This window comes from Artemia sp. Qi Xiang Cuo, chromosome 19, assembly GCF_049724085.1.
Source record: "Artemia sp. Qi Xiang Cuo chromosome 19, ASM4972408v1, whole genome shotgun sequence".
Lineage (NCBI taxonomy): Eukaryota > Metazoa > Arthropoda > Branchiopoda > Anostraca > Artemiidae > Artemia > Artemia sp. Qi Xiang Cuo.
In genome coordinates, this window is record NC_142812.1 from 34,123,620 (window position 1) to 34,148,505 (window position 24,886).

Sequence of the window (24,886 nt, forward strand, 5' to 3'; positions counted from 1 at the left end):
ATGTTGGGAGCAGTGAAAATGTAAAGTGTAGAATAGTCAGGGCTCAGGTTTTTTTTTCATAGTTAAAAAAAGTTTGGAAGGATAGGAAGATTAGTATGCAAACCAACGGTAGAATATTAGAAGCTACAGTGATGACAGTGGTCAAATATGGCTCTGAAGCATGGACGCTCCGAAAAGCGGATGAAGATTTGCTAGATGTTTTCCAGAGAAATTGCTTAAGGATTGTTCTGGGTACTCGGCTGACTGACCGTGTTTCAAACAATAGGCTATACGAAAAATGTGGTTCAATACCGCTCTCTAGGGCTATAATGAAAGAAAGGTTGAGGTGGTTAGGGCACGTAGTGCGGATGAAGGATGACAGATTGCCGAAGATTGTTCTTTTCGGCCAACCATCTAGGGCTAAACGGAAAGCAGGTCGTCCCCGTCTGGGGTGGGAGGACGTCATAAAGAAATATTTAAAGGAAATGGGAACTTCGTGGGCGGGTGTAAAAAGGGAGGCTTTGAATAGATTGGGGTGGCGGAGGAGCGAGCGTAGCTGTGTTGGCCTCAGGTGGCTTGTTGCTGCGGTATAATATTTTTTTATTTTTCTAACTTTGAAACTGCTGTCAGCTTCTTCGCTCCATAAACGGAGCTTTCGACTCGAAAACAAAAACATGGCTCGTTGAAATGAATGCTTGACTAAACAGCTTCAGTCCTCTTTGACATCAAACAGTTCGTGGTAACGAACTATAAGTAAGCAACGACCCGGCTCAATAGTAACTGAAACTCTAAAAAACAGAATTTTGATACCAATAGATACATAAAAAAAAATCATATTTTAATGCAGATTTCAAATATATATGTTTCATCAAGTTTAGTCTTACCTATCAACAGTTACATGCCTGAAAAAATTTGCCTGATTTTCGTAAAATGGGGAAACAAACCCTAAAAGCAATAGAATCTTAATGAAAATCATACCATCAGGTTAAGCGTATCAGAAAACCCTACTGAAGAGGTTTCAAGCTCCTATATACAAAAATGTGGAATTTTGTATTTTTGCCAGAAGAAAGATCACGGATGCGTGTTTGTTTTTTTTTTTTTTTTTTCCAGGGTGATTGTATCAACCCAGTGGTCCTAGAATATCGTGGGAGGGCTCATTCGAACAAAATTAAAATTTCTATTGCTCTTTTTAAGTGACCAAAAAAATGGAGGGCAACAAGGCCCCCTCCCACGCTCATTTTTTTCCCAAAGTCACCCGATCAAAATTTTGAGATAGCTATTTTGTTCAGCTTGGTCGAAAATATAATAACTATGTCTTTTAGGATGACTTAATCCCCCAAAGTCCCCGGGGGAAGGGCTGAAAGCTATGTACTTTACCCAGTGTTTACATCACAGTTTATATAATTATCTATATGAACTGTATTATATGAATACAGATAATTATATGAACTGTGGCTTACATATAGTATTGGTTATTGGGAAGTATACAGACGTTTTCAGGGGGGATTTTTTCTGGTTTTGGGGTGATGGGGGGTCGGGGGTTATGTGAGAGGATCTTTCCATGGAGGAAGTTTTCATAGGGGAAGGGACATTGCTATGAAAGGGGCGCCAGGTTTCCCAGCATTATTTAAAAAAAACGATCAGAAATTAAATTAAAAAGAAGTTTTTCAACTGAAAGTAAGGAGTAACATCAAAACTTAAAACGAACAGAAATTATTGCGTATATGATTGGGTTTTTGGGAACTTTCTTTGAATTTATCTTTAAAAAATGATTTCCAACGAATGAAGTTTTACAAGGAAAAGTAAGGAGCAATATTAAGACCTAAAACGTCAAATAATACAGAAACACAAAACTAGCAGGGATTAATACGAGTAAATAAATGCATCCCAAGACAGACATAAGTTAAAATGGGAGGGGTAGTATTTCCCTCTTGAAAAATCATTGGGAAAATTCCCCCCGAATGAAAAATTCTCCATACGTTAGATTGAGCAGTCTCAGAGAAAATACAAAATAAATATCTCAAAATGTCAACCCGATGTCCTAAGGGACAGCAAATGGACCATACATCAAAAACGGTTCCAGGACAGGGGTTAGTTGGCCTCTAATCACTTTCGACTTTAAAAAGAGAACTAAATCTCTTAATTTCCAATCAAGTGAGCATCCTCCAAAGTTCATACGACCACAAGGGGGGATTAGGGATGAGGAGGGGGAGCCCCCCTCCTTTGCGGAATACATTCTGCTGCTTTTGGTGTTTAATTTTATTCTTTAATATCTTATTAACAGCGTAAACAAAAAATATTCCCGGAAATCAGGAGGGATTATATATCAATTTCTGCCTCCACCTCCCTTTCCTTAGAACTAATTATGTATTCATATGAAAGCTCAATGAGAGTTAGAATATTTTCATATTAAAATGCACTCTTTGAGGCGCCTGCTCCTCCCCCTAAATAAGTGTCATTTTGGAACCAGTTTCCACATATTTCTAAATTAGACAAAAAAGGTGTCCCTTTAAAGTAGTATTTGTAAATCTTTGATAAAATTGTGATATCCTTGATCTTGACGAAAAACAAAACTTTAGAAATACAAAATCGGTTCCAGTTAAGAATTCTAAGCTACCAGGTTTCAAAATCGCACTGCTTTAGTAAGTATTAAACTTAAAAAAAAAAAAAAAAAAAAAAAAAAAAAAAAAAAAAAACTTGTTCTTGCTTCATAGTCATTGAGACTGTTTTCCCCACTATGGTACTTACGTGTTGTACCGGCCACACCAAAGAAGTGAAGTTAGGTTAATCCTAATGAAATATACGTAAATATGATGAAAACATAATTTTTTAGTAACAAAACTATGGAAAATTTAACAGAAAATTATGGAAAGCAGGCCACCCAGAACGCATTATATCAAATACCTAACCTAACCACCTCTATAGGCCATATTAGATATTTAATTTAAACATGTCTGCATAGTACTTTATCTCGCTTAGGCTAAGCTGATTATCTCCAAGCGGACACAGAAAACCGGCTTCGTTACAGTTCAAGAACAAAGTGTGGTCGCTATAACACGTAAGTACACCGACTATTTCACTCTTTGTGTTCACTATCACATGTGTTTCTCGCCTTTTAGCTACAACGTGTCAAAAAAGAGTTGGAGACACCTTACGCACAAGGCGCGTGTGTCTCTGCATTGACGGTGATGCTGCGGTATGTGTTATGCGTGAAGATTCCAGCAAAGAGGCGGTTAGTTAGTTTCTGGAACGGTAATGAGATACAAGTAAAAGTACTCTGAAGTGCTGACACGATGGTGATGCACATAATTACATTTATAGGATTATTTGGTTGTTCAATTGCGGTGCAGCACGATTTTGGTAAGCAACTGCAAAGCTGACGATTTGGGTTGGGCGTAAGAAAAGGGAAACCTCACTGTTATAGGGAAATATAGTTTAGCAGATTTTTACTAACTCGGATAGCTGTTGAAGTAGGCAAATGAAACTTTTATGGTCAGATAAAATCAGCCTTCATAACTCCAAAACTTCAGTATTTGGACGGCCTTAAACATTATATCTGAAAATCATCTTAAACATCATAAAAAAACACACTTCATTCTTTATAGATTGGCCAAATAAAGACTAGCCAAATTAAAGAATTGTTCAAATTAAAGATTGACTTAAGGGTAACACGGGAGAGCTATGACTCCTCTAAAGTAATATGTTTATAAAATAAAAGTAGTACCATTACATTCCTTCTCTTATGCTCTTTTCAAATATTATGACTGCTTTCCTAAAAGTGCAAACATCCCCACCCCCTTGATCAGGAGCGTCTTTTTTTGGAGGGGGCAGTTGCCCTCCAATAATTTGGAGGAAAAAATATTATGCAGCCCACGCCCCTTGACTATCTGGATATGAACCCCTCTTGGCCCCCCCAATAAAAATGCTAGAGACTCGCCCCTGTCCTTGATGGTCCCATGTGCAGCCCAAATAATATATTTCTCTGCTGTTTTAAATCTCGTGATGCCTCATGTTTGTTTGTTAAAAGGAGTGTCAGGCATTCTAAGCCTAATAAAATCCAGTTTCGCCTGAGAAAAGAGAACCATGATAATCTCATTTATAGGAACATGCTCCGCATTGTAAAGTAAGAATTCCTTTGGGTACTTCCATATTAGCCAGTATAGGCCTACACTCGAGAATCTGGATCTGCAAGATCAAAGGCCGTACCCAGTGGGGGCAGGGGGGTTTGAACCTCCCCCGCCCCCCCGAAATGATTGTCGGGCTCGTAAAAACGTAACAAAATTGGATATAAACAAATTTTGCATGCTTTTTTTTGAGGATTTTTTTGTGTAACCCCCCCCCCAGAAACTTTTTTAGTAAAACCCCCTCCGAAAAAAATCCTGGGCACGGCCTTGGCAAGATCGGACAATAACCGGGTTATAGCTGTCTGTATTCGGAGACAATTAGCTTAGGCTCAGTTGAAACCTACGTTGTAGGTAAATTTTAATTAAATATTTATTATATTTGCACTTTCCTGAAATTGATTTGTATTTCACCCAGTGAGGTCATATAATCAATGGGCCTATTAGCTACAAGGCTAAAAACACAAAATCACCTTAAAAATCAAGACCACTGGAAAGAACGTATGAAAATAAATTTCAACTCGGTCCCCAAAACTGCTCCTGAGATAGTGCATGATAACCTGGGCACACATTGTCTCTTTGGTATTGCTGGGAATAGATCCTAGTGCAACACATTCTTAATAGCCTATAAACTAAAATATGCAGTCCCTATACCTTCGTCTCATCTCTGAAGTAAAGGTTCAAGGTCCACTTCCCCCCTCCCCCGTACTTCCAGAAAACCACAATTTGATCCCCAAAGCAGTTGCCAGAATATTGTAGTTTCGCCGCTTTAATTTTCTGGCAACACATGCTTGTCTTTTGATTTGCGTAGCTACTTAATCGTGATTAGATTACGTGTCACACAGAGACATAACACTTTTAGCCGCTCCCAACACAAAATTTTGAAGTCTCCTTGTCTCTTTCCCCACACTACCTGAAAGTTTCAACTGTATTCCCGTAAATATTCCTGAGTTATTGCAGATATGTAACTTTGATAGCACGGAAACGCATAATGTCTTTAGATTTGTCTTTACCCCTCCCCCCAACAAAAATTTGAGGTCTGTTTGATCCCCTCAACACCCCCTGGAATTTTCAATTCGATCTTCCAAGTTGCTCTTGAGATATTAGAAATACCCTTTATTTGGACCTGGGTTCCTGTAATATCTTTCAAATTTTGTCGCTTCTTCTCCATGAATTGATTATAGGGGCTTAAAGTGTCAACTTTTAGGCAGATTTGATTGAAACAAAATGTGTTTATCACTTCTCTGTCCCCTCCTGCAAGTTTAAGTTCAACTTTGAAGTGCCGCTTTTATTGCAAAAATGCTCTGGTGGATTGAAGACATATTTCAATCCTTTTCTCCGCCCCCAGCACAAAATTTGAAGTTCTCTTGGTTCCCCCTCTCCCTTGCTTTCCCTAACAGTGCCTAAAATTTTCAACTCCATCCCCCAAGCCGTTCTTGGTCTAATGCGGATTTTCTATTTCGATGACTTAGGTACGCATATTACCTTCCAATTTACCTCAGCCCTCTCTCCCAAGTCGAAATTTGAAGTCCACTGTATTTCTTCTAACTCCTCATTCTTGAATATTGCAAAAGAATATGAGAGTTCGGATTCACCTAGCGTCTTTTTATTTACTCAACCAAGAATAGACAGAGCCGCCTTTTCTACTTACGCATAAAAAAAATTGAATTTCTCAGCTATCAGTGAATATTGGGTATTTTACATAATTTAGGGCCATGGCCCCAGGGAGTTCTGAAAATGATGTTGAGCCCAGAGCCATACTTAGCAAAGTCTTTGACATTTCTGACCAAAATGACTATCTCAACATTTTGACCTGCTCTTATAGGGGTTACGCTGGGCCGTGTGGTAGCAAATGGCACGTGAGAGAAGCTAGTTGCCCTCGATTCATTCTTGGCCCTTAAAATAGAAACTATAGCTTTAATTTATGAGCCTGATTGTAAGTTTCTACGACCAGCTGGGTCATTACGAAGGGGCCGGGGAAAATCCTTTTCTTCCTTTTTCTGGGCCTTTTTTTTACCTCTTTTCAGGGGGAATAATTTTTTCTGTTTTTTCTTCTGCTCGGAGTTCCCCATAGCCTACGGACTTAAGGATATAAGTTTGGAGCCGATCGGGACGAGTGTTTTTCTTACAATTGTTTGTACCTTAATTTTTGGTGAAGGGAAGTATGCTCCGAAAGAATTTTTCTTTCATTAGGTTCCTCTAGACCCAAAGACATGCAACTAGAAGTTTCAAACTCATCAGGGACAAAAATCTATTGACAATTTTTCTGATCCTCTAATCTTTCCCTCCTAAAATAATTTTTTTTTATCCTTTTGAGCCAGGGATATTGTCCCTGAAAGTTTCGAGCTGCCTGACACCTAAGATAATATTTATAAACCGAACCATAAACAGTTAACAATCAGCGAATTTACAGCTCTTGTGTCAGGAGCTGCGGGGGTAATATCTTTCCTGAATGCATATTTATTGGACCTTTCGACTATTTTGAACAAAATTTCTATTTCAAAATTTTGATCGATTAACAAAGGGAGGGGGATACTGGGTGGGGTGAGGCTATAAAAAAGGGACAAGGAAGGGGATTGGATGCCCTTTAATCACATTTCACTTTTGAAAAGGGCACTAGAACTGTCAATTTTCAATCGACTGATTCTCCTCCCAAGTTTCGATCACTTCAATACAGAGAGGTCTAGAAAAAATGTACATGCAAGTGACTTTGGTGTTTATTTAGGCAGATTTAAAGCACTGCTTCTGTCAATTGGTCTCGGTACAAGTTGTCACGGAAATGACAGTACGCATGAATAAAGTCAAATTTAGCGAAAAAAAAAACCGTTATGAAATACTTGCATCTGGTTGCATCAATCGCATATATTTCAATAATTCGCCCTTTTCATTTATAGCTGTTAATATGAAGGATTTGAAGGTTTTCACATACAGATCGACTTTTTTTCAAAAATGTATCTTATTTTTCATACCCTGATTTTGATCACCTATTTAATTTACTTTTTCCCTGTCTCTCTAGTCGTGATAGCCTATGTATCTTTTAGAATGTAGTAAAATGAGGCTTTTAGTTTTTAAGTTTTAGTCCAGACGAGTTCATTTCCTGCGAGGTTGTTAAAATACCATGATGTATCATGGTTGACTAAAAGGCAAAATGTCAACTTTGCTAAATACGGATTGGTTTTAAAATCTCAATGGATAGCTGCAAATATTTGTATGCGTAAGTAAAAATTAAACCAGTAGAAAAGCTATGAAGTCAAATAAAAGTTAGATTTTATCCGTAGTTTCGTAACTATAATAGCCTTTTTATTAGACCCAGGGTGTATTAAACTAAGTCTCAGATCTTAATCGCGTACGTATTAGTGCATATAACATTAAGCTTTTCTAAATGCCACCAAGATCGAAGAATTTTATTATCTGATTTCAAATTCAATCTCTTTTATATGTTTCCAAATTTTCGTTTATAGGTTAAGAAGGAAACTTCACACAGAGCTTTGACATTTTTGGTAATTTGCAGACTTTTATTTCTTGTTCTTTTTCTGGGAAAAGGTCCCTTCCAAATAAGTTAGCTTATTTTTAACAACTTGAATAAAGATGTACTTTAAGGGGTGATACTGCTGAGTTTGAATTGCCCCACTCCCTAGACTTACAAAAAATTATATAGAAATATATGTTGGTCGAATAATGAATGACTGAAAAAATGCCCAAAAGTGATCTTGCCCGTAGTCTAACTTATTCAAAATGGCTTGAACCTCTACCTCCGAATTAAGATCATGGATCCATTCCCGCATGAGTACACTCGACAAAACAAGTGCTTGATTATCATTCCCAAAAGTGGTGTATTAAGTCACTTCTACTAATATTTTCTAATATTGACAAAGAGATTAGTGGTCAATTTTTTTCGTTTTTTTTAAAGTTGAATGAACTAATTTCCTTAGAGATTATTCTTTAATTAAAATATGTATTTTCACTTCAATTGAGAAGAGAGCAATTAATGAAGGAATATTTCTATGGGGCTTCCCACTCTTCCCCAACTGGGAAGTTGTGTTGATGAGGAACTGTGAATTAGGAACCAGTTTATTGACTTTTTCCAAAAATTAAAAATGTAAACCAGCCAGTCGACCACATAAAGGCCATAAATCTTTTATAAGGCCATAATTATAAGAATATGAAGGTCATAAATCCTTTAAAAACGATATATAATTATTAAGATGTTTCTGAATCTTGTGCTGAAGGTTGCTTGATTAAAATTTGTAATTCCTGATTATTCAGTTTCTGGAAATATTCTTTTGTTTTTTCGGCTTCAGAGGGTAGTCGAGGAGTCTGTCACGCTGTTCCTTAGTAGAAAAGGTGTGTTATCCCTAACTTGGAAAATAATTACAAATAACTAACAGCATAGGCTACTATAGATGCTTTCCCTACCAAAGCTAATTTCTTTAAAAGGGGTGGTAATCTGAGCTACGTCTTCTGAACTAAGTAGGAGGTATTAGCCTCGTTTTTCATCTCTTAGCGTCTCATTTCGTCGTTTTCCGTATATTTGCTCCCTCTGTGAAGACGATATTGTTTGATCTTTTTTTGAATCTACTTCTCCGCTTTCTCTTCAGAAAAAACAGGATGGGTGATCAAAGATCTCTTTAATTTTTAATATGCGTAAAAAAGGCAAAAAAATAAGATTTCTAGTCGAATATCTCTGTGAAAGGACACACAAATGACGATTAACTCAAAACTAAGTGGAATTTCTTTTTACAGATTTTACATTTATTTTACCGCCTCCAATGTACTTTTGTTCCCAGCATCACTTGCATACACATGTTTTTTTTTCTACTCATGATCCTTCTTCAGGTGTTGAAAATTCTTTGGGCTCTTGAGTCATGCAGATTTGAAATCCTTGCCCAATTCTAATTTCAACAAGGTTTGAGACGCCTACCAATTGTTTAAAATGGGGATGAGATGATTACACTGGCCCAAGGCTAAATTTGAGCCCTTCAAATATAAAAATTGAAAACCTTTTATTATTCTGATTTGAACAAGAAGTAATATGTTCACCTTGTATAAAAAGGAATCAGTTGAGCCTATGTATTATAGGGGCTGTCCCATAATTTTGGGTCCTTACCTCTGGTGCTTGCCCTTACCTGGGCCCTCCGGTTTACATGCATGAGTTAAAATGCTTTTCTTAATGGAAAAAATAGACCTCTGCTAAGAACAATTTAAAAAATAGCAGCAAACTAGTATGTATCGTAGATGAGTATGGTAGATGGTAGAGGGCTTCATTAGAATTCTTTTTGGTAAAAGTTTCGGTTTGATCAATGTCCCCTTTTAAGCCTATTAAAGTAGTCAGTGAATCAATTGACAGCAAATGCAGCATTATATACTCAACCTTGAAATGAAAAGCAAATATTTGCAAATTCAAATTTTACAAATCTAGGTTTAAACTCTAACTGACTTAAATGTCAAGCTCTCCCTTGGGAAAGTTCAGTGGTGTCAATTGTGGGGGGATTAAGGGGCGTATTTGCCCTCTAAATTTTGGTATCCCCCCTTGATTTAGAACATAGCTTTTTTTTGGAGGAGGACCTATTTCCATTTAAACATGCCAATTTTGTTTCTGCACTTAAAAATGAAAAAACAAAAAAATTGTCGTTTAGATTCCGAAAAATACAGCCCCCCCCCCGTCTGAATTTTCGCGAATTAACGCTATTGGGAAAATTATCTCAAATCACCTGGAAATCTATTCTCTTCCTTTTTAATTTTAAATCTTGCCAAAAACTACTTCAATTCTACCCATTATTACTTTTTTTAATTGTTATTTTAACAAGCTTAAAATCAAAGTATAAAAAAGAAGCAGAACAATGATCTAAAATTTGCCTTTGCGGGTGTTATAAATTCATAAACACATTCATAATACCTTCATTTAGTAAAAACCGACGAGTCTGTTTGCCTGTATTAGGTATGCGAGAGCACACATAATCCTAATACATAGATAAATCAAAGCTAAAGTTAAAAATGTATTCATAGTCTTTCCAAACAACTATTTCAGAAAGTACAGCATGTCCTTTCTTTTTGTTAGGGGCACCATAAAAGCGATGATTTATCCCTTACTTAAATCTTTTCAATCATTATTCGCGGTAGTTGACTTATTTTTCCGGTTCCTTGACTTTTAGTGGTTTTTCGCTTGGCTATTGGCGTATATTATTGATTTTTTCCTAATTAGGCCAAAAGCAGAATTTCACTTATAAATATTTCCTTTTACTTAATTAAATATGTCAAAAAAGTCGTGACTGCGTGTTTTATTCAATGACTTCTAAAAAAGAGACTCCCAGAAATGTTAGTAATTAATAAATGTATTTTTATACAGCATGGATTAAGGCTTAGACGGTGACCGATATTAGTCAGAAGTCCATAATGTTAAAAGATCAAAATTCTACAGAAGAGCATTTTTGCTTAAAAAGAATGAAAAATTAGACTCTATTTTCTGAAACGATCATAATCGTTATCATATCATGTTCAGAAACGATCAGACTATAAAAGCTCTCCTGTCGCTCATGGAGTCTTCTAAACAAATCAGTTAACAAAAGTGTCAATCAATGAAAAAATAGACTAATGGAGAAATATATCTTCAAGATCAAAACCCTTTGTTCGAGCACCATCAGTATATGCCATCAGTATAAATCTTTTTCTTTTAAATTAACGTTAGCAAAGAAATAACTATTTGTATTCTGTAATAACATTCGTATATTTACGAACATTAATTTTCGGGGCGAATCCGGGAAAACAAAGTTTTGGGGGTGAGGGAAAATTCGGGGGAAGTTGGAAAATTTGGCGATGATGGAAACACTAATATATACATATATTATATATATATATATATATATATATATATATATATATATATATATATATATATATATATATATATATATATATATATATATATATATATATATATATATATATATATATATATATATATATATATGTGTGTGTCTGTGTTCAAAAATGTGTTGCAAAACTGATCGGGTTTTATCCATAATGCCGAATCAATGGCTATCTGCATAACAACATACATATGTTGCAAAGAATAAATATGCTAGTCCTAATCATTAAGTTGGGCTCATTCCTGTACTAATATTGGACACGCATCAAGACGATATAACAAAAAAAAAACTATTGCCCACAAGGGAGCGCCATTCAATTAGAACGAAGATTCAAAAAAACAATTACGAAGATTCATATATATATATATATATATATATATATATATATATATATATATATATATATATATATATATATATATATATATATATATATATATATATATATATATATATATATATATATATATATATATATATATATATACATATATACATTTATATAATATATGTGTCTGTATTCAAAAATGTGTTGCAAAACTGATCGGGTGTTATACATAATGTCGAATAAATGGCTATCTGCATAACAACTTACATATGTTACAAAGAATAAATATGCTAGTCCTAATCATTAAGTTGGGCTCATTCCTGTACTAATATTGGACACGCATCAAGACGATATAACAAAAAAAAAACTATTGCCCACAAGGGAGCGCCATTCAATTAGAACGAAGATTCAAAAAAACAGTTATGCTATCTGTTATGCCTATGGAAAGAAAAATATTTTTCTGTGGGCCTGGTTTTGGCGGCTCGAAGGGAAAGCTTTCTGATTGATTACTGTCTCTGAAAATACGATCAAAGTTTATATGTTGAAAGGAAATCGGCCTAGAAATTGTCGTTTGTTTTCGTATGTCAATTGCATGCTATTTTGTGACGGTGCATAGACTTAGCCAAATAATCGCTTTAAAATGAATTAGAAATTTGCGTCAGTTTTGCAATATCTCAAATTACCTGACGAAAAGAGCGTTAGACTAGAGGATCTGAAGAAAATGCTGATATTACCTTATTTATTTCTTTTACTGCAAAGAACCCTGTTGAACACCAACAAGTAAAGCTTGCCCCTTCTCAAAAAAGGTGCAAAGATTCAATTGCCCCATTTGAAAAATAAAGAAATATGTATATACATATACATATATATATATATATATATATATATATATATATATATATATATATATATATATATATACATTCTGCACAAACTGGCAAATACACGGGAGGAAGGGGTCTTCGGGTCCAGTCCTCTCCCGAAATTTTTAGTTCCACATGTTTTACCTTTATGGATGCGCTCTTTGGGAGAAGAGGACACACACCGAATTTACACAATATTATTTTGCTACAGTGGTGTTCGCCTCTTTAGAAGTAAATAAAAAAAACAAGTTTTTTAAACTGAAAGTAAGGAGCGACATTAAAACTTAAATCGAACAGAAGTAATTCCGTATATGAAAGGGACCGTCCCCTCCTCAACGCCTCGCTTTTTACACTTAAGTTTTTTATTGTTTAAAAAAATAAAGTTGTCAGACAGAGTCAAACTTTAGCGTAAAGAGCGAGGCGTTGAGGAGAGGACAGCCCCTTTCATATACGGAATAATTTCTGTTCGTTTTAAGTTTTAATGTCGCTCCTTACTTTCAGTTTAAAAAACTTGTTTTTTTTATTTAATTCGCAAACAAAATCTGCTTACTTTCTTTAATAGGTTGGATACACTTACGCTATTTTGACTTGGTTAAATTTTAAGAGCAGAAGTAGCTCCGAAAGTTTGAACATAATACCCTAAGTAGTTCTTGAGATACTGCTAAGATGCCTTATTGGGAATTAGCATTAACACAGTGCATTTTGATTCAATCTTAAGCCAACATTTAGTTTATAAACATAATAGCAAATGGGAGGGTGGGCGTGGGAGGGGGATTAGTTGTCCTCCAATAACTTTTGACTATTAAAAAGGGCATCAGCCCTTTCTGTTTTCAATCAATTTCGAAGTTCCTACGACAACTCCTTCGATACGAAGTACCCTGGTCTAAACAACAACAACAACAACAAAATCCTACATTATACCCACATCGATCTTTACTATAAAAATTTCAAGCCTTCCAATTACTTTCGACTATTAAAAAGGGCACTAGGCTTTTCGATTTCCAATTGAATGAGCCCTTTTTGTGTTTCTACGACAACGCTTTCTATAAACACCTTATTTGCCCCCAGGGCGTAAATTACAACCCTTACCCTAAGGGCTGTGAGGGTGGTTGTAATCCTCTAAGACATAATTTCCAGAACTCTCAACTACGTTAAACAAAATGGCTATCTCGATTGAATGTGTTTGGGAAAATGGTGGACGTGAGAGGGGCGTTAGTCGCCCTCCCATCATTTTCAACACTTAAAAAAAGGCACTAGCCCTTTCAATTTCCAAACAAATGAGCCCTTTTGAAGTTTCCACAATGTGATTGTCATTAAAATTGTTTTTAATGTGTGATTTTCAGGTGTGATTTTAAGGTGTGATTTCGTGTGATTTGTGTTTTAAGGTGTGATTTTAATTAAAATTCTTTCACTTGTAGGGGCCCCTCTTTAAAAAATCGAGTAAATTTTCTCAGGCTCGTAGCCTTTGATGAGTAATACTAAACTTAATAAAATTTATATATTTAGAATCAGTATTATAAACTCATTCTTTTGATACATTTATTGACATCATAAATACGTTTTTAAAAGTTTCGATTACTATTGAGCCGTATCGCTTGTTTTTTTTTATTTTTTTTTATTATATATATGTTATTACGTATATGAGGGGAGTTCTCCCCTTAGTCAATACCACACTCTTTACGTTAAAAGTAAAAAAAAAATTTGATTCACAAACCCCTGAATCACAAGGCCGTTTAATTAGAATAGATAGCTCTTATGAAAGCACTAAAAAAAAACTGTAGCATAAAGAGTGAGGTATTGACTTGGGGGAGAACCCCCTTACATACGTTATAATTTCTGTTCGTTTTAAGTTCTAATATTCCTTCTTACATTTCAGTTGAAAAAACTTGTTTTTTTATTTAATTTCTGATCGTTTTTTAAATAATGCTTGGAAATCCGGCGCCCCCTTCATAGAAATGTCCCTTACCCCAAAGAAATATTCTCCAGAGTAACCCCCTCCTCTAGCCCCGCCCCCTCCAGAAAAAATCCTTCCTGAAAATGGTTGTATACTTCCCAATAACCAATAAATAATGCTGGCAAGTCCGGCGCCCCTTCATGGCAATTTCCCTTCCCCCAGTAAAACTTCCTTCATGGATAGATCCTCCAACATAACCCCCCGGCCACCCTTCACCACCACAACCCCAAAAAAAAAAAACAGAAAAAATATGTATAATTACTAAATAACCAAAAAATATTTTAAAATTTGGTAAATTTAATAACTTTTGGCCCACCCTCTGGGAACTTCGGGGGATTAAGTCATCCTAAAAGACATATTTATCATATTTTCGACCATGTTGAACAAAATGGCTATCTCAAAATTTTGATCGGGTGACTTTGGGAAAAAAATAAGCGTGGGAGGGGGCCTAGTTGCCCTCCATTTTTTTGTCACTTAAAAAGGGCACTTGAACTTTTAATTTCCGTTCCAATGAGCCCTCCCACGATATTCTAGGACCACTGGGTCAATACGATCACCCCTGGGGAAAAAAAAAACAAACAAACAAACAAACAAATAAACACGCATCCGGGATCTTTCTTATGGCAAAAAATGTAAAATTCTACATTTTTGTAGATAGGAGCTTGAAACCTCTACAGTAGGGTTCTCTGATACGCTGAATATGATGGTGTGATTTTCATTAAGGTTCTAAAACTTTTCGGGGGTCTTTCCCCCTTTTTTTGAAAATCAGCCAAATTTTCTCAGGCGCGTAACTTTTGATGGGTAGCACTAAACTTGATGAAAGTTATATATTTGAAATCAGCATTGAAATCTGATTCTTTTGATATATCTATTGGTATCAAAAACCCGTTTTCTAGAGTTTCGGTTACCATTGAGCCGGGTCGCTCCTTACTTACAGTTCGTTACCACGAACTGTTTGATCAGAGAGAGTTTACAGCTGCCAAATCAGATCAGTTCAAATTTGTGATTTGTGAACGGAACTATTTTTCAAACAATTAGTGGTAGCAAACTGTAAGTAAGGAGTGACTCGACTCAGTATTAACCGAAAATAAAAAAAAAGAATTTTGATAATAATTAATACATCAAAAGAATTGCTTTTTATGCTGTTTACAAAAATGTAAAATTCAATCATCAAAAGCTACGAATCTGATAAAATTTGCCTGATTTTGGAAATATGGTGGAAAAAACTCCAAAAAGGCAAGTGTTCATAATGAAAATACCACCATTAGATTCCGCATATCAGAGAACGCTGCAGTAGAGGTTTTAAGCTTCTATCTGCAAAAATGTGAAATTTTGCACTTTTTATCACCAGAAGAAAGATCACGGCTGCGTGTTTATTTGTTTCTTTGTTTGTTTCAATGTCGCTCCTTACTCTCAGTAAAAAAAACAACTCATTTTTTATATTTTAATATTACAATTAAATGTATTTACTAGTTTAAGCTTGTTAATGCCGATTTAGAAAATGTATTTCTTACTTAATGATTGAAGATAAAATTTACCGATTTTTCTTTGTAGGAATGGAATGCAATTTTCTTAATCTTAGACTACCGCCCAATCTAAACCAGATTTTTCTTTTACAGGAGGGTGTACATACGGAGAGCTAGAGTTTAAGGTGAGTTAATTCTGTTTTTGGTTAGGCTCCAAACCTAAATTACTTCCGTTCACGTCAAAAGCAGAGACTTAAAACCTTATATGGTGTTCTATCCGATTTTTCGGTATAGCTTTGCTAAGCCTATTTATATGTTTAGCTGGTTTTTATGCTAAACACAACAGGCTGGTGGACTCCAATGCAATCAGAATCGACAGCATTATGGTTTTCATGACTCATATAGGGAATATTATCTTATAAAAAATCTTAAAGATAAAATCACGGTAAATAGATTATAAAACTTGGTTTTGATGTGAGGCGAATTTCACTTCGGCAACCGGATTTGATGGTCCTGTGAAAACCATGTTTTATGTGGAAGAATATGCTATAATTCATATATGTTTCAGATCAAAGTTGAAAACTTCGCATTTTCACTCGGAAAGATTCTTTCTAATATAGATAAAAGCCTCCTATTCATGCATTGGCAAAAATGTACTACTGTTCTTATTTTCTTTATCCTTCGAAATCCTTCTTTTAGAAGTTTTTTAGGAATATCATACAGTTTCACTTTCAATCAGATATATCAGCTGGGATTCACATAGCTTTTTGTTTTAGCTTGTCATAATTTACTATGTCATGTTACCTAACTCAAATGGATAGAAAAGACAACATCGAAAGTTTGATCATATAATTTTTTTTTGTAAAATAGACGGCATTATTTGTCCACTTACATATTGCGGTTAAATCAAGAACTAACTATTTGTTGGAGTATTTCTATCTTTTCGCTGTCGCGGAAGCAGTTATGTATCCAAAGCTGTGGCACCTATTTGGAGGCTTTTGCCCTTCAAATAAATTTCGAAAAATACCTTTTTTGGTATGTTCATTGCGAATAAAATAGAGAAAAAAAATCCCCCTCCCCGGATTTTAAAAGATACACTTTGCCCTCTTACATTTTATTAACTGATGCCACTGGCCCGAGGTAGTGGCCGGCTCCAAGTAGATGTTATTAATACCACCTTCAAGTGTACGCTTAAGAAATAGCTTTCCGTAATGTCAATATTTAGGACATTTCTGACGTTTGACAAATAAAAAAAAGGTAGAAAACACATTACAAAAAAAAAATTCCCCATATCTCTTTGTTTACAAAAAAGGGTGCATCGAAATGTAAAAATTACTTTGGGACTTCTAACAAAAAGTAGGAGTTCGATAATGGGAACAAATTCACCCCAAATAAGTCCGCCAAGATAAGCGCGAAATTCCCAATTCATGAAACTCAGGGAGCACTCACATGAAGCTTTCCTATGTTAAACACAAAAACAAGTTTTTTCAAATGAAATTAAGGAGCAACATTAAAACTCAAAACGAACGGAAATTATTCCGTATATAAAGGGGTTGCCCCTTCCTCAACCCCTTGCCCTTCACGCTAAATTTCTTAGCACTTTTATAAAAACTTCCTATTCTAATTAAACGACCCCTGTGTTTCAGGAGTCGTTCTTTAAAAATTGGGACAAACAGTCAATCTTAAGCGTAAATAGCAAGGTATTGAGGAGGGGGCAACCCCTTCATATGCAGACTAATTTCTGTTCGTTGTAAGTCTTAATGTTGCTCCTTACTTTTATTTTGAAAAAAACTTGTTTTTTTTATTTAGTTTCTGATCGTTTTCCAAATAATTCCGGTAAATATTGCCCATCCTCTTTAAAAAATTACCTCCCCTCACGTTAAACTCCTCTGTGGAAAGTTCCTTCCATGTAAAATACATCCCTCTCCCCTTAAAATTCCCTCTAAACAATTCCTCTATGAAAATTCCCCTAAAATTTCTTGCGGACGATTCAGCCTGAAAAGTTATCCTGAGCATACATTTATTTGAAAAGACTTAAATTTCTAATCGTTTTTACGATCACTCTGGAAATCCCCCTTCCACTGAATTTATTTCCTGGAAATCCAAACCCAGTGAAAATTTACCCTGCTACATCTCAGAAATTTCCCTCCCTACGCAAAATTATCCCCATGGAAACCTACCCCAAGCCCAAATCCTCTCCCCCCCGCCTGAAAAATGTCTACTTCCCAATAGCAAATACTATAGGCAAACAATCGGCAAATTTCACAACTTACAGGACTTTCCCACGGGCTGGGGGGGGGGTCATTCTACCCCTAAAGGCATAGATATTGGATCTTTCAACTATGCCAAACAAAATGGTTATTTCAAAATTTTGATCCGACGACTTTGAGGAAAAGTGATCGTTGGAGGGGCACAAGTTGCCCTCCAGTCTTTTTGGTCTCTTAAAAAGGGCACTGGGAGTTTTCATTTCCGTTTGAATGCACCCTCTCTCGATCTTCTAGAACCAATGTTTCGATACGATAACCCCTTGGGAAAAAATAAGTAAGTAAAATGAACACGCATCCGTGATCTTTCTTCTGGTAAAAATGAAAAATTCTGTTTTGTTGCACAGGAGCTTGACACCTTTGAAGTAGGGTTCTTGGATACCCTGAAGCTGATGGTGGGGTTTTCATTAAGATTCTTTGACTTTTAGGGGGTATTTCCCTCCTTTTTTTGAAATCGGGCAAATTTTCTTGTAACTTTTAATGGGTAACACTAAACTTGATGAATCTGAGCCGAGTCGCTCCTTACTTACAGTTCGTCACCACGAACTGTTTGTTTTAGAAGCTACTACTCATATACACGTGTTTTTCATAAATGTGTCTAAATAACTCTATCGTGAAGTGCTAAATGGCACCAAAAATGCATTTTTCGGTACCATTTTCTGGGGAGAAAAGGCTGAGAAGTATGCGAATGGTACCATTGTAGCTGCCCTATTCCAAAAGCACTAAAACGCAAAATCCTTCCCTTTTGTATACTGCCATCCTAGCTCCCTTAGTAAGAGAAAACGGAAAAAAAACCTTTAAAAAACTACCTCATGAAAAAGTGTCATTTTAAATTTTTATTGTCATTAAAATAGTTGGATTTTTATCTCCAACTTCTCAAAGATACCGATGATAATTTACCCTTAGGACTCCTTATCTGTGTGACATAGTTCTAGATATCTCGTCGGAAAGTTTAAGGGAGATAGAATATAGAACCTTTATTTCATGCCCTATTTTAACAAAAACTCGTGTTGACGTCTTTAGTTTCATAGCCTAAGTTAGACGATGATCTTTTATTATGTTTATTGGTTAAAAAAAAAAAAAATAAAAACGAGCGAAAAATAAATATAAAGAAACAAATCTTTCTTACCAACTAAAGATCAAAGTTGAAAATTAAAGTGGATAATAAAATCATTTCGAAATATTTTAAGAATTCTAAAATCTAGCGCTTTACTGAAAACTGAGCTTGCTTTAGTTTTGTATAGAATTATAATTGTATGTTAAAACCTTATCGTCATCACGCCTGGTGAGGGACTATTAAGAGCGATATTATAGAATTTATCTATGGAATTTTTTACTTGTAATAGAGCATTCTCTCTTTGTTGTATCAAGTTTGTGTTTTCTGTATCTGATCAATCCATATCTAAATATTCTAATACACTTTGACTATAGTTTTTGTTTATTTATCAAAACGGCCATTTGCTGGATTCGAAGTGGCTTAGAATATATATATATATATATATATATATATATATATATATATATATATATATATATATATATATATATATATATATATATATATATATATATATATATATATATATATATATATATATATATATATATATATATATATATATATATATATATATATATATATATATATATATATATATATATATATATATATATATATATATATATATATTGAATTCCCGTTGAATTCCCCGTTATATTGAGTTCATCTTAACCGGTAACAAAAAATATTGTTATTATCAGCGGCCTCTAAAAAGTCAGATCTGTTCTTAAATTATTCTACTTATAGAATTTCATATTAAGCTAGTTATTTTTCTAATCTGAGCGATTTTGTTCCAGACAAGTGATTCATGGATATCCGACTGTCAAAATTGCACCTGTTATGAGAACATAATATCATGTACATTTATTGATGATTGTCTAGATTGTCTCCAAAACCCGCTTATTGACCCTGAATATTGCTCAAAAATAAGTTGTGACCCAGACTGCACCACATGCAGCAGCCCTGCTACCAATGTATGTCTTCGTTGTGCACAACCCGACTTAATCCCCATAAACGGAACTTGTAATTTTTCAACTTGCACAAATCACTGTGCACAGTGTGAAGGGGGAGTTTGCTACGCGTGTACAGATGATAGAAATTTAATTGGGGGTGACTGCCTGTGTCCTGAAGGGAGTTACGACGATAATGGTTTTTGTCGTTCTTGCCATTCTTCTTGTGGCTCTTGTTTCGGTGGAGAGGAAAATAAATGTTTGTCCTGTCATCATGGTGTTTTGTTGGAAGGAAAATGTCAGAATATCCATCACTGCGAAGATAACCAGTATTGGGATCTAAAAGACAAGAGTTGTAAAGGTAAAGTCTTCTACTTAATATTTGTTTTTGCATAAAAAATTGGCTCCCAGGTTCTAAATTTGTAATAGGGAATTTAAAAAAGAGTGAGAAATCACCTTCTTCTCAAGCATCGTCTTCAGCGCGTTCCATGTTTAACGAGCCGATTTTGAAGATGATCCCAGTTAGGTTGCCTCAATGTTTTTTCCATTTTCGAATTCTATATTTGTCTAGTTTTATATGTTTTAGAAAGTTTCGAAATTATATAGACACAATTAAAGAAGGGAGTCGGAATATTAGATAACTATTGTAGATATCACTCACTTTTCCACGGTCGGTATGTTTACTCATGTCAATAAATACCGAAAAGCCATTGCTTTATGGAATACAATTATTTTGGTACTTACGTATTATACCGACCACAACCAAGAAGTGAAGTTGGGTTAATCTTAATGAAACATACCAAAATATGATGAGAATTTAATACTTTATTAACAAAATTATGGAAACTTAAAAAGAGAATTATGGAAAGCAGGCCGCCCAGAACGCATTATATTAAATACCTAACCTAATCTAACCAACCCTATATACCTGCATAGTAGTGTATCTAACTTAAAATTAGTTTCCATAATTTTTTTAATAAAGTATTATATTTTCATCATATTTTGGTCATTTTTTTTAAGGGGATACGTTTACTGATTATACATTTGTTGGTCTTCAAGGGGGATGGGAGCAGCAACACGTGGTCTATCCTCAACCCTACGCCCCCCTAAACCTGCTTCAAGTGTGATTTGTCATGGTGTGTGCTATGGAAAAACGTCGAAATGTGTGCCGTATACGGGGAGATATAAAAAATGTTGCTTTGGAAGCAGAAAATGACATGGTCTTTTTTCAGAAGACCACTAAAAGAGAGGACGGCGAGGTCTCTTCTAATCCCGAATTTCTGATAAGTAAAATTGAAGCTGCTGTATCTCTACTCAGACAGTAATAAAGAAATTTTCTCGGAGAGGAAAACAGATTTTAGGGTATGGGGTTGCAAATCACAAAATGCGTAAAAACGTATGAATTACGTGAAACTGTGGGTAGATTTTTTAACATCTCCAGATTTTGAGGAGGCGTCGGTCTGACGGCTCTCTGTGCGTACCAGGCTCTATTTTTGTTTGATCTGCGCTTTAAAATTTCGTTAGCGATTATTTACTATCTACTTTTAAATGCATTGTTTTTTAGTAAACTCGTTTGTTGAAGCGTCAATATATGAAAATGAAATTAGAGTAATATCGTAATTATTCCTTGTAGAACTTCGGCACTTTAGGTAAGTTACTCTCAATATTCTGTTGCCCAATTCCTCTAGCCTAGGCCGCATACATGTTACTAAGCCTGAAGCTAATTCTAATAATGTCCATACCATAGAAACTAACGTTCTGAGTATTTTAGTGACGAGGCAATTTCTTCTTCTTTTTTAACATTTATAACATTACTTCATAGTAGCAAACTCCTTTGTGTCGAGCCTCTAGGAATCCTAGAGTTTCGGTGAGACCCTGGTAAAAAAAAAACTGCTTTCCACCTTTGAATAACTGTATTTTTGCCAAATCATTGTTCATTCGGTTGAAAAACTGAAAGCAGAGAGATAACAGCTCTCATGTGGATATTTTGACCAAACTCGGAATGCAATTAACTGTGACATATCTAATTACTTCATTTGGAAAAAAAAACCCAAATAAGTAAGCATTAATTATCATTTTACACCTTCAGGGTCCTCTGTCTTTCATACTTATTTTATCATAAATTCTACGCTGTCATCCCTAGTCCAAAAACTAATTAGTAGCACCCTAAAAAACTATTCGTTGATTTTGTCATTGCATGTACATTACATTTTAAGCATAAAAAAATTATTACACTGAACAGGATTTTAAATACCCTTTTAGAGTTCCGATGAAGGCTCCACTTACCCTTTGTAAAATTCAGGAGTGATGAATGACGTGAGTTGAGCATGTAAGAATGAGTTGCTAAGTTAGTGAAAAAGAGTTGAATGAGTTACATAAACTCAGCCTAGATTGCAGTTTAAAAGATAAATACAGCGTCTCTCAGTCTCAGAGCCAACGCAGAAGTGTCGACTAAGCAAAAATTGATGGGTCTCCTATGTAATAGTTTTTTTCCCGGAAACTTTGCATAGAATAGACAGTCGTAGTAAGCCGAGAGGGACTCATTCAATGGGTAATAGAAAGTTCTAGCGCATTTTAAAGGGGTTGAATGTGATTGGAGGCTATCTAGCCCCTATCCGATGCCCATTTTTTCTCCCTGGAAATCCCCGTAGCCCCTGTGGGAGTGGGTCAAAATTTACAGCCTAACGTGTTTAGAGTAAATATGCTTTACGTAGTTAGAGCCATAATCATGGAAGTACAATCTCAGTGCAAAAACGACCTAAATCCTGCAAAACGAATCAACTTCTGACTCGGTACAAAATTAACCTAAGGCCTGACTCGGTGCAAAAAAGCCGAACCCAAATTACGGACTTTGGGTGAAATGGTGCAAAAACCAATTAAATTTTGGATTAGTACAAAACGACCCAAGTCGTAAGATAGATAGATAGATAGATAGATAGATTTATTTTCCATATATCAGTAAAATAATTACACAACAATCTACAAATCCCCACAAAAGCTCCATGGCCTGTAGGAGGGGGATTATGAAAAGATCAAATAAACATTAAACATTTAAACGCTTAAGATTTAAACAATATAAACTTAACATTAATATTTAAACATATAAACATAAGCATTTTAACTTTTAACATGTAAAGCATTTGCTTAATTAAAAAAAAAAAAAAAAAAAAAAAATAAAACAACAAAAAAAGATATAAAGAGATTTCACTAACTCAGCTTTATCAAACTACAGTGAATCACAACATCTATAAAAAAAAGGAGAGTTCACTAAATAAGCTTTATCAAACTACAGTGAATCACAACATCTATATAAAAAAAAATTAAATAAATTAAATGAAAAAAACTATTGGCAGCAGGAAAAAGTAAAGCAAATTAATCACATGAAAACAAATTTTTTTTTACTAGTCTTTTGAAGGTGCCAAACGAGTGGCATTCTCGAGCCGAATAGGGAAGGCTGCTCCTTGTCAAATGACAATTAACAAGAGGATTAAAATCTGATCTTATTGTTGGTGTATGGTGAATTTGGATATTTATAGAACTACGGAGTTGATAATTTCACTGATCAGACACAAAAGAAGACGTAAACCTAAGGGACCTAGGAATATCACCATGGAGCTGAAGAAAAGTAAAAGACGCACAGGAAAGAATATAAAGTTTTTTAATATGAAGTAATAGTTTAGTTGCCGAACGATTTACATCCTGGATAAGATTTATAGCTTTATTTTAAGTATTCGAAAGCGGTTTGAGAAAAGAAGGGAAAGTAGACATCCATATGACTGAACAATAGGCAACATAAGAATGAATTAAGCTATGAAATATGATTCTTAGAATTGGCCCTGGAAAGATATGTTTTAGTTTTCTTAGAGTACCGAGGTTTCTGCATACCTTCATTTTAATCAAATCAATATGGTGTTTAAAAGATAAATTTTCATCTAGGAGGATACCTAGGAAACGGACATGGCCATCCTTTGGTCTACTAATAAAGCCTTTGGATATATGAATTTCAGATCATTGTGGACAAGCCTGGGATATACGAGAAAAAACTAAAAAACTTGTTTTAGAAACATTTAAGGCAAGAGAGTTAGCATCAAACCAAATTGAAACTCTCTCAAAGAGGTCCACTAACTTTGTACGAACCTCATCCTCAGTTCTCCCAGAAGTAATAAGGGTGGTATCATCGGCAAAAGTAACAAGAGAATCCGAGGTATGCAAACTATAGTTGTGGGCAAGGGAGACTGTTGGATGACATAGACGACAGCAATAAAGAGGATTTTTATTTCTAACTGCAAAAATTAGGTCATTTATATAAATTAAAAACAGTGCCGGCCCTAAAACTGACCCTTGAGGGACACCCTGGTCAACACTTGAGGGTGAGCGAAAAAGTGGATCAACAGAAATTATTCTACCAGACAAGAAAGACTTGAACCAATAAAACGCACTACCTCTTACGCCAAAATGAGAAAGTTTAAATAGAAGAACACTGTGGGTTAAAGAATCAAAGGCTTTACGAACATCCAGAAACAAAGCAGCAGGAATCAAATGGGAATATATGGCAGAGATGGTGTGACTGACTCAGTGCTGAAAAATAAGCCAGGTCCTGAGTCGGTAAAAAAACAACTGAAGTCCTGCTCGAAAGTCCAAGCTACGGATTATGATGATTCGGGGCAAAAGTCTTAACTTGGTGGAAAATCTACTCAAATCAAAAATTCTGTATTTTTACGACACGGTGCGAAAGTAATCAAGGTCTTGACCCAATGTAAAAAAAAACAAAAAACAGGCAGGCTTAAGTCTAAGCTGTGGACAAGAAGAGGTATGATTGGCAGGAAATGGAAGGTAGTCTTCATAAACTGCATTTCAATTTTTGCTTATAGAGAAGTTTGAAAATTATGAGACGTTTATATGGTTATAAAGTAGTCAAATTTCGTTCAAACTCAACAGGACGTCACCGCTGTGTGGATTTAGGTTTATCGGACGCTCTGGAAAAAACAAAAGTTTGATTTTGTAATTTAGTGAGGATTCACCTACTAGCAGGTGG

At 35.1% G+C, this 24,886-nt stretch overlaps 1 protein-coding gene across 1 annotated transcript in view; it reads left to right on the top strand.

Moving 5' to 3' along the window:
• The first annotated feature begins 3,240 nt into the window (after nt 1-3,240).
• The window catches only part of LOC148940766 (uncharacterized), an 86,732-nt gene continuing 65,086 nt past the window's right edge, over nt 3,241-24,886 (top strand). Inside the window, exons 1-3 of the mRNA XM_089105069.1 lie at nt 3,241-3,339; nt 15,731-15,762; nt 19,699-20,212. Coding sequence (XP_088961195.1) covers nt 3,273-3,339; nt 15,731-15,762; nt 19,699-20,212 — 613 coding nt within the window. The 5' untranslated portion in view covers nt 3,241-3,272. The remainder of the gene's footprint in view (nt 3,340-15,730; nt 15,763-19,698; nt 20,213-24,886) is intronic.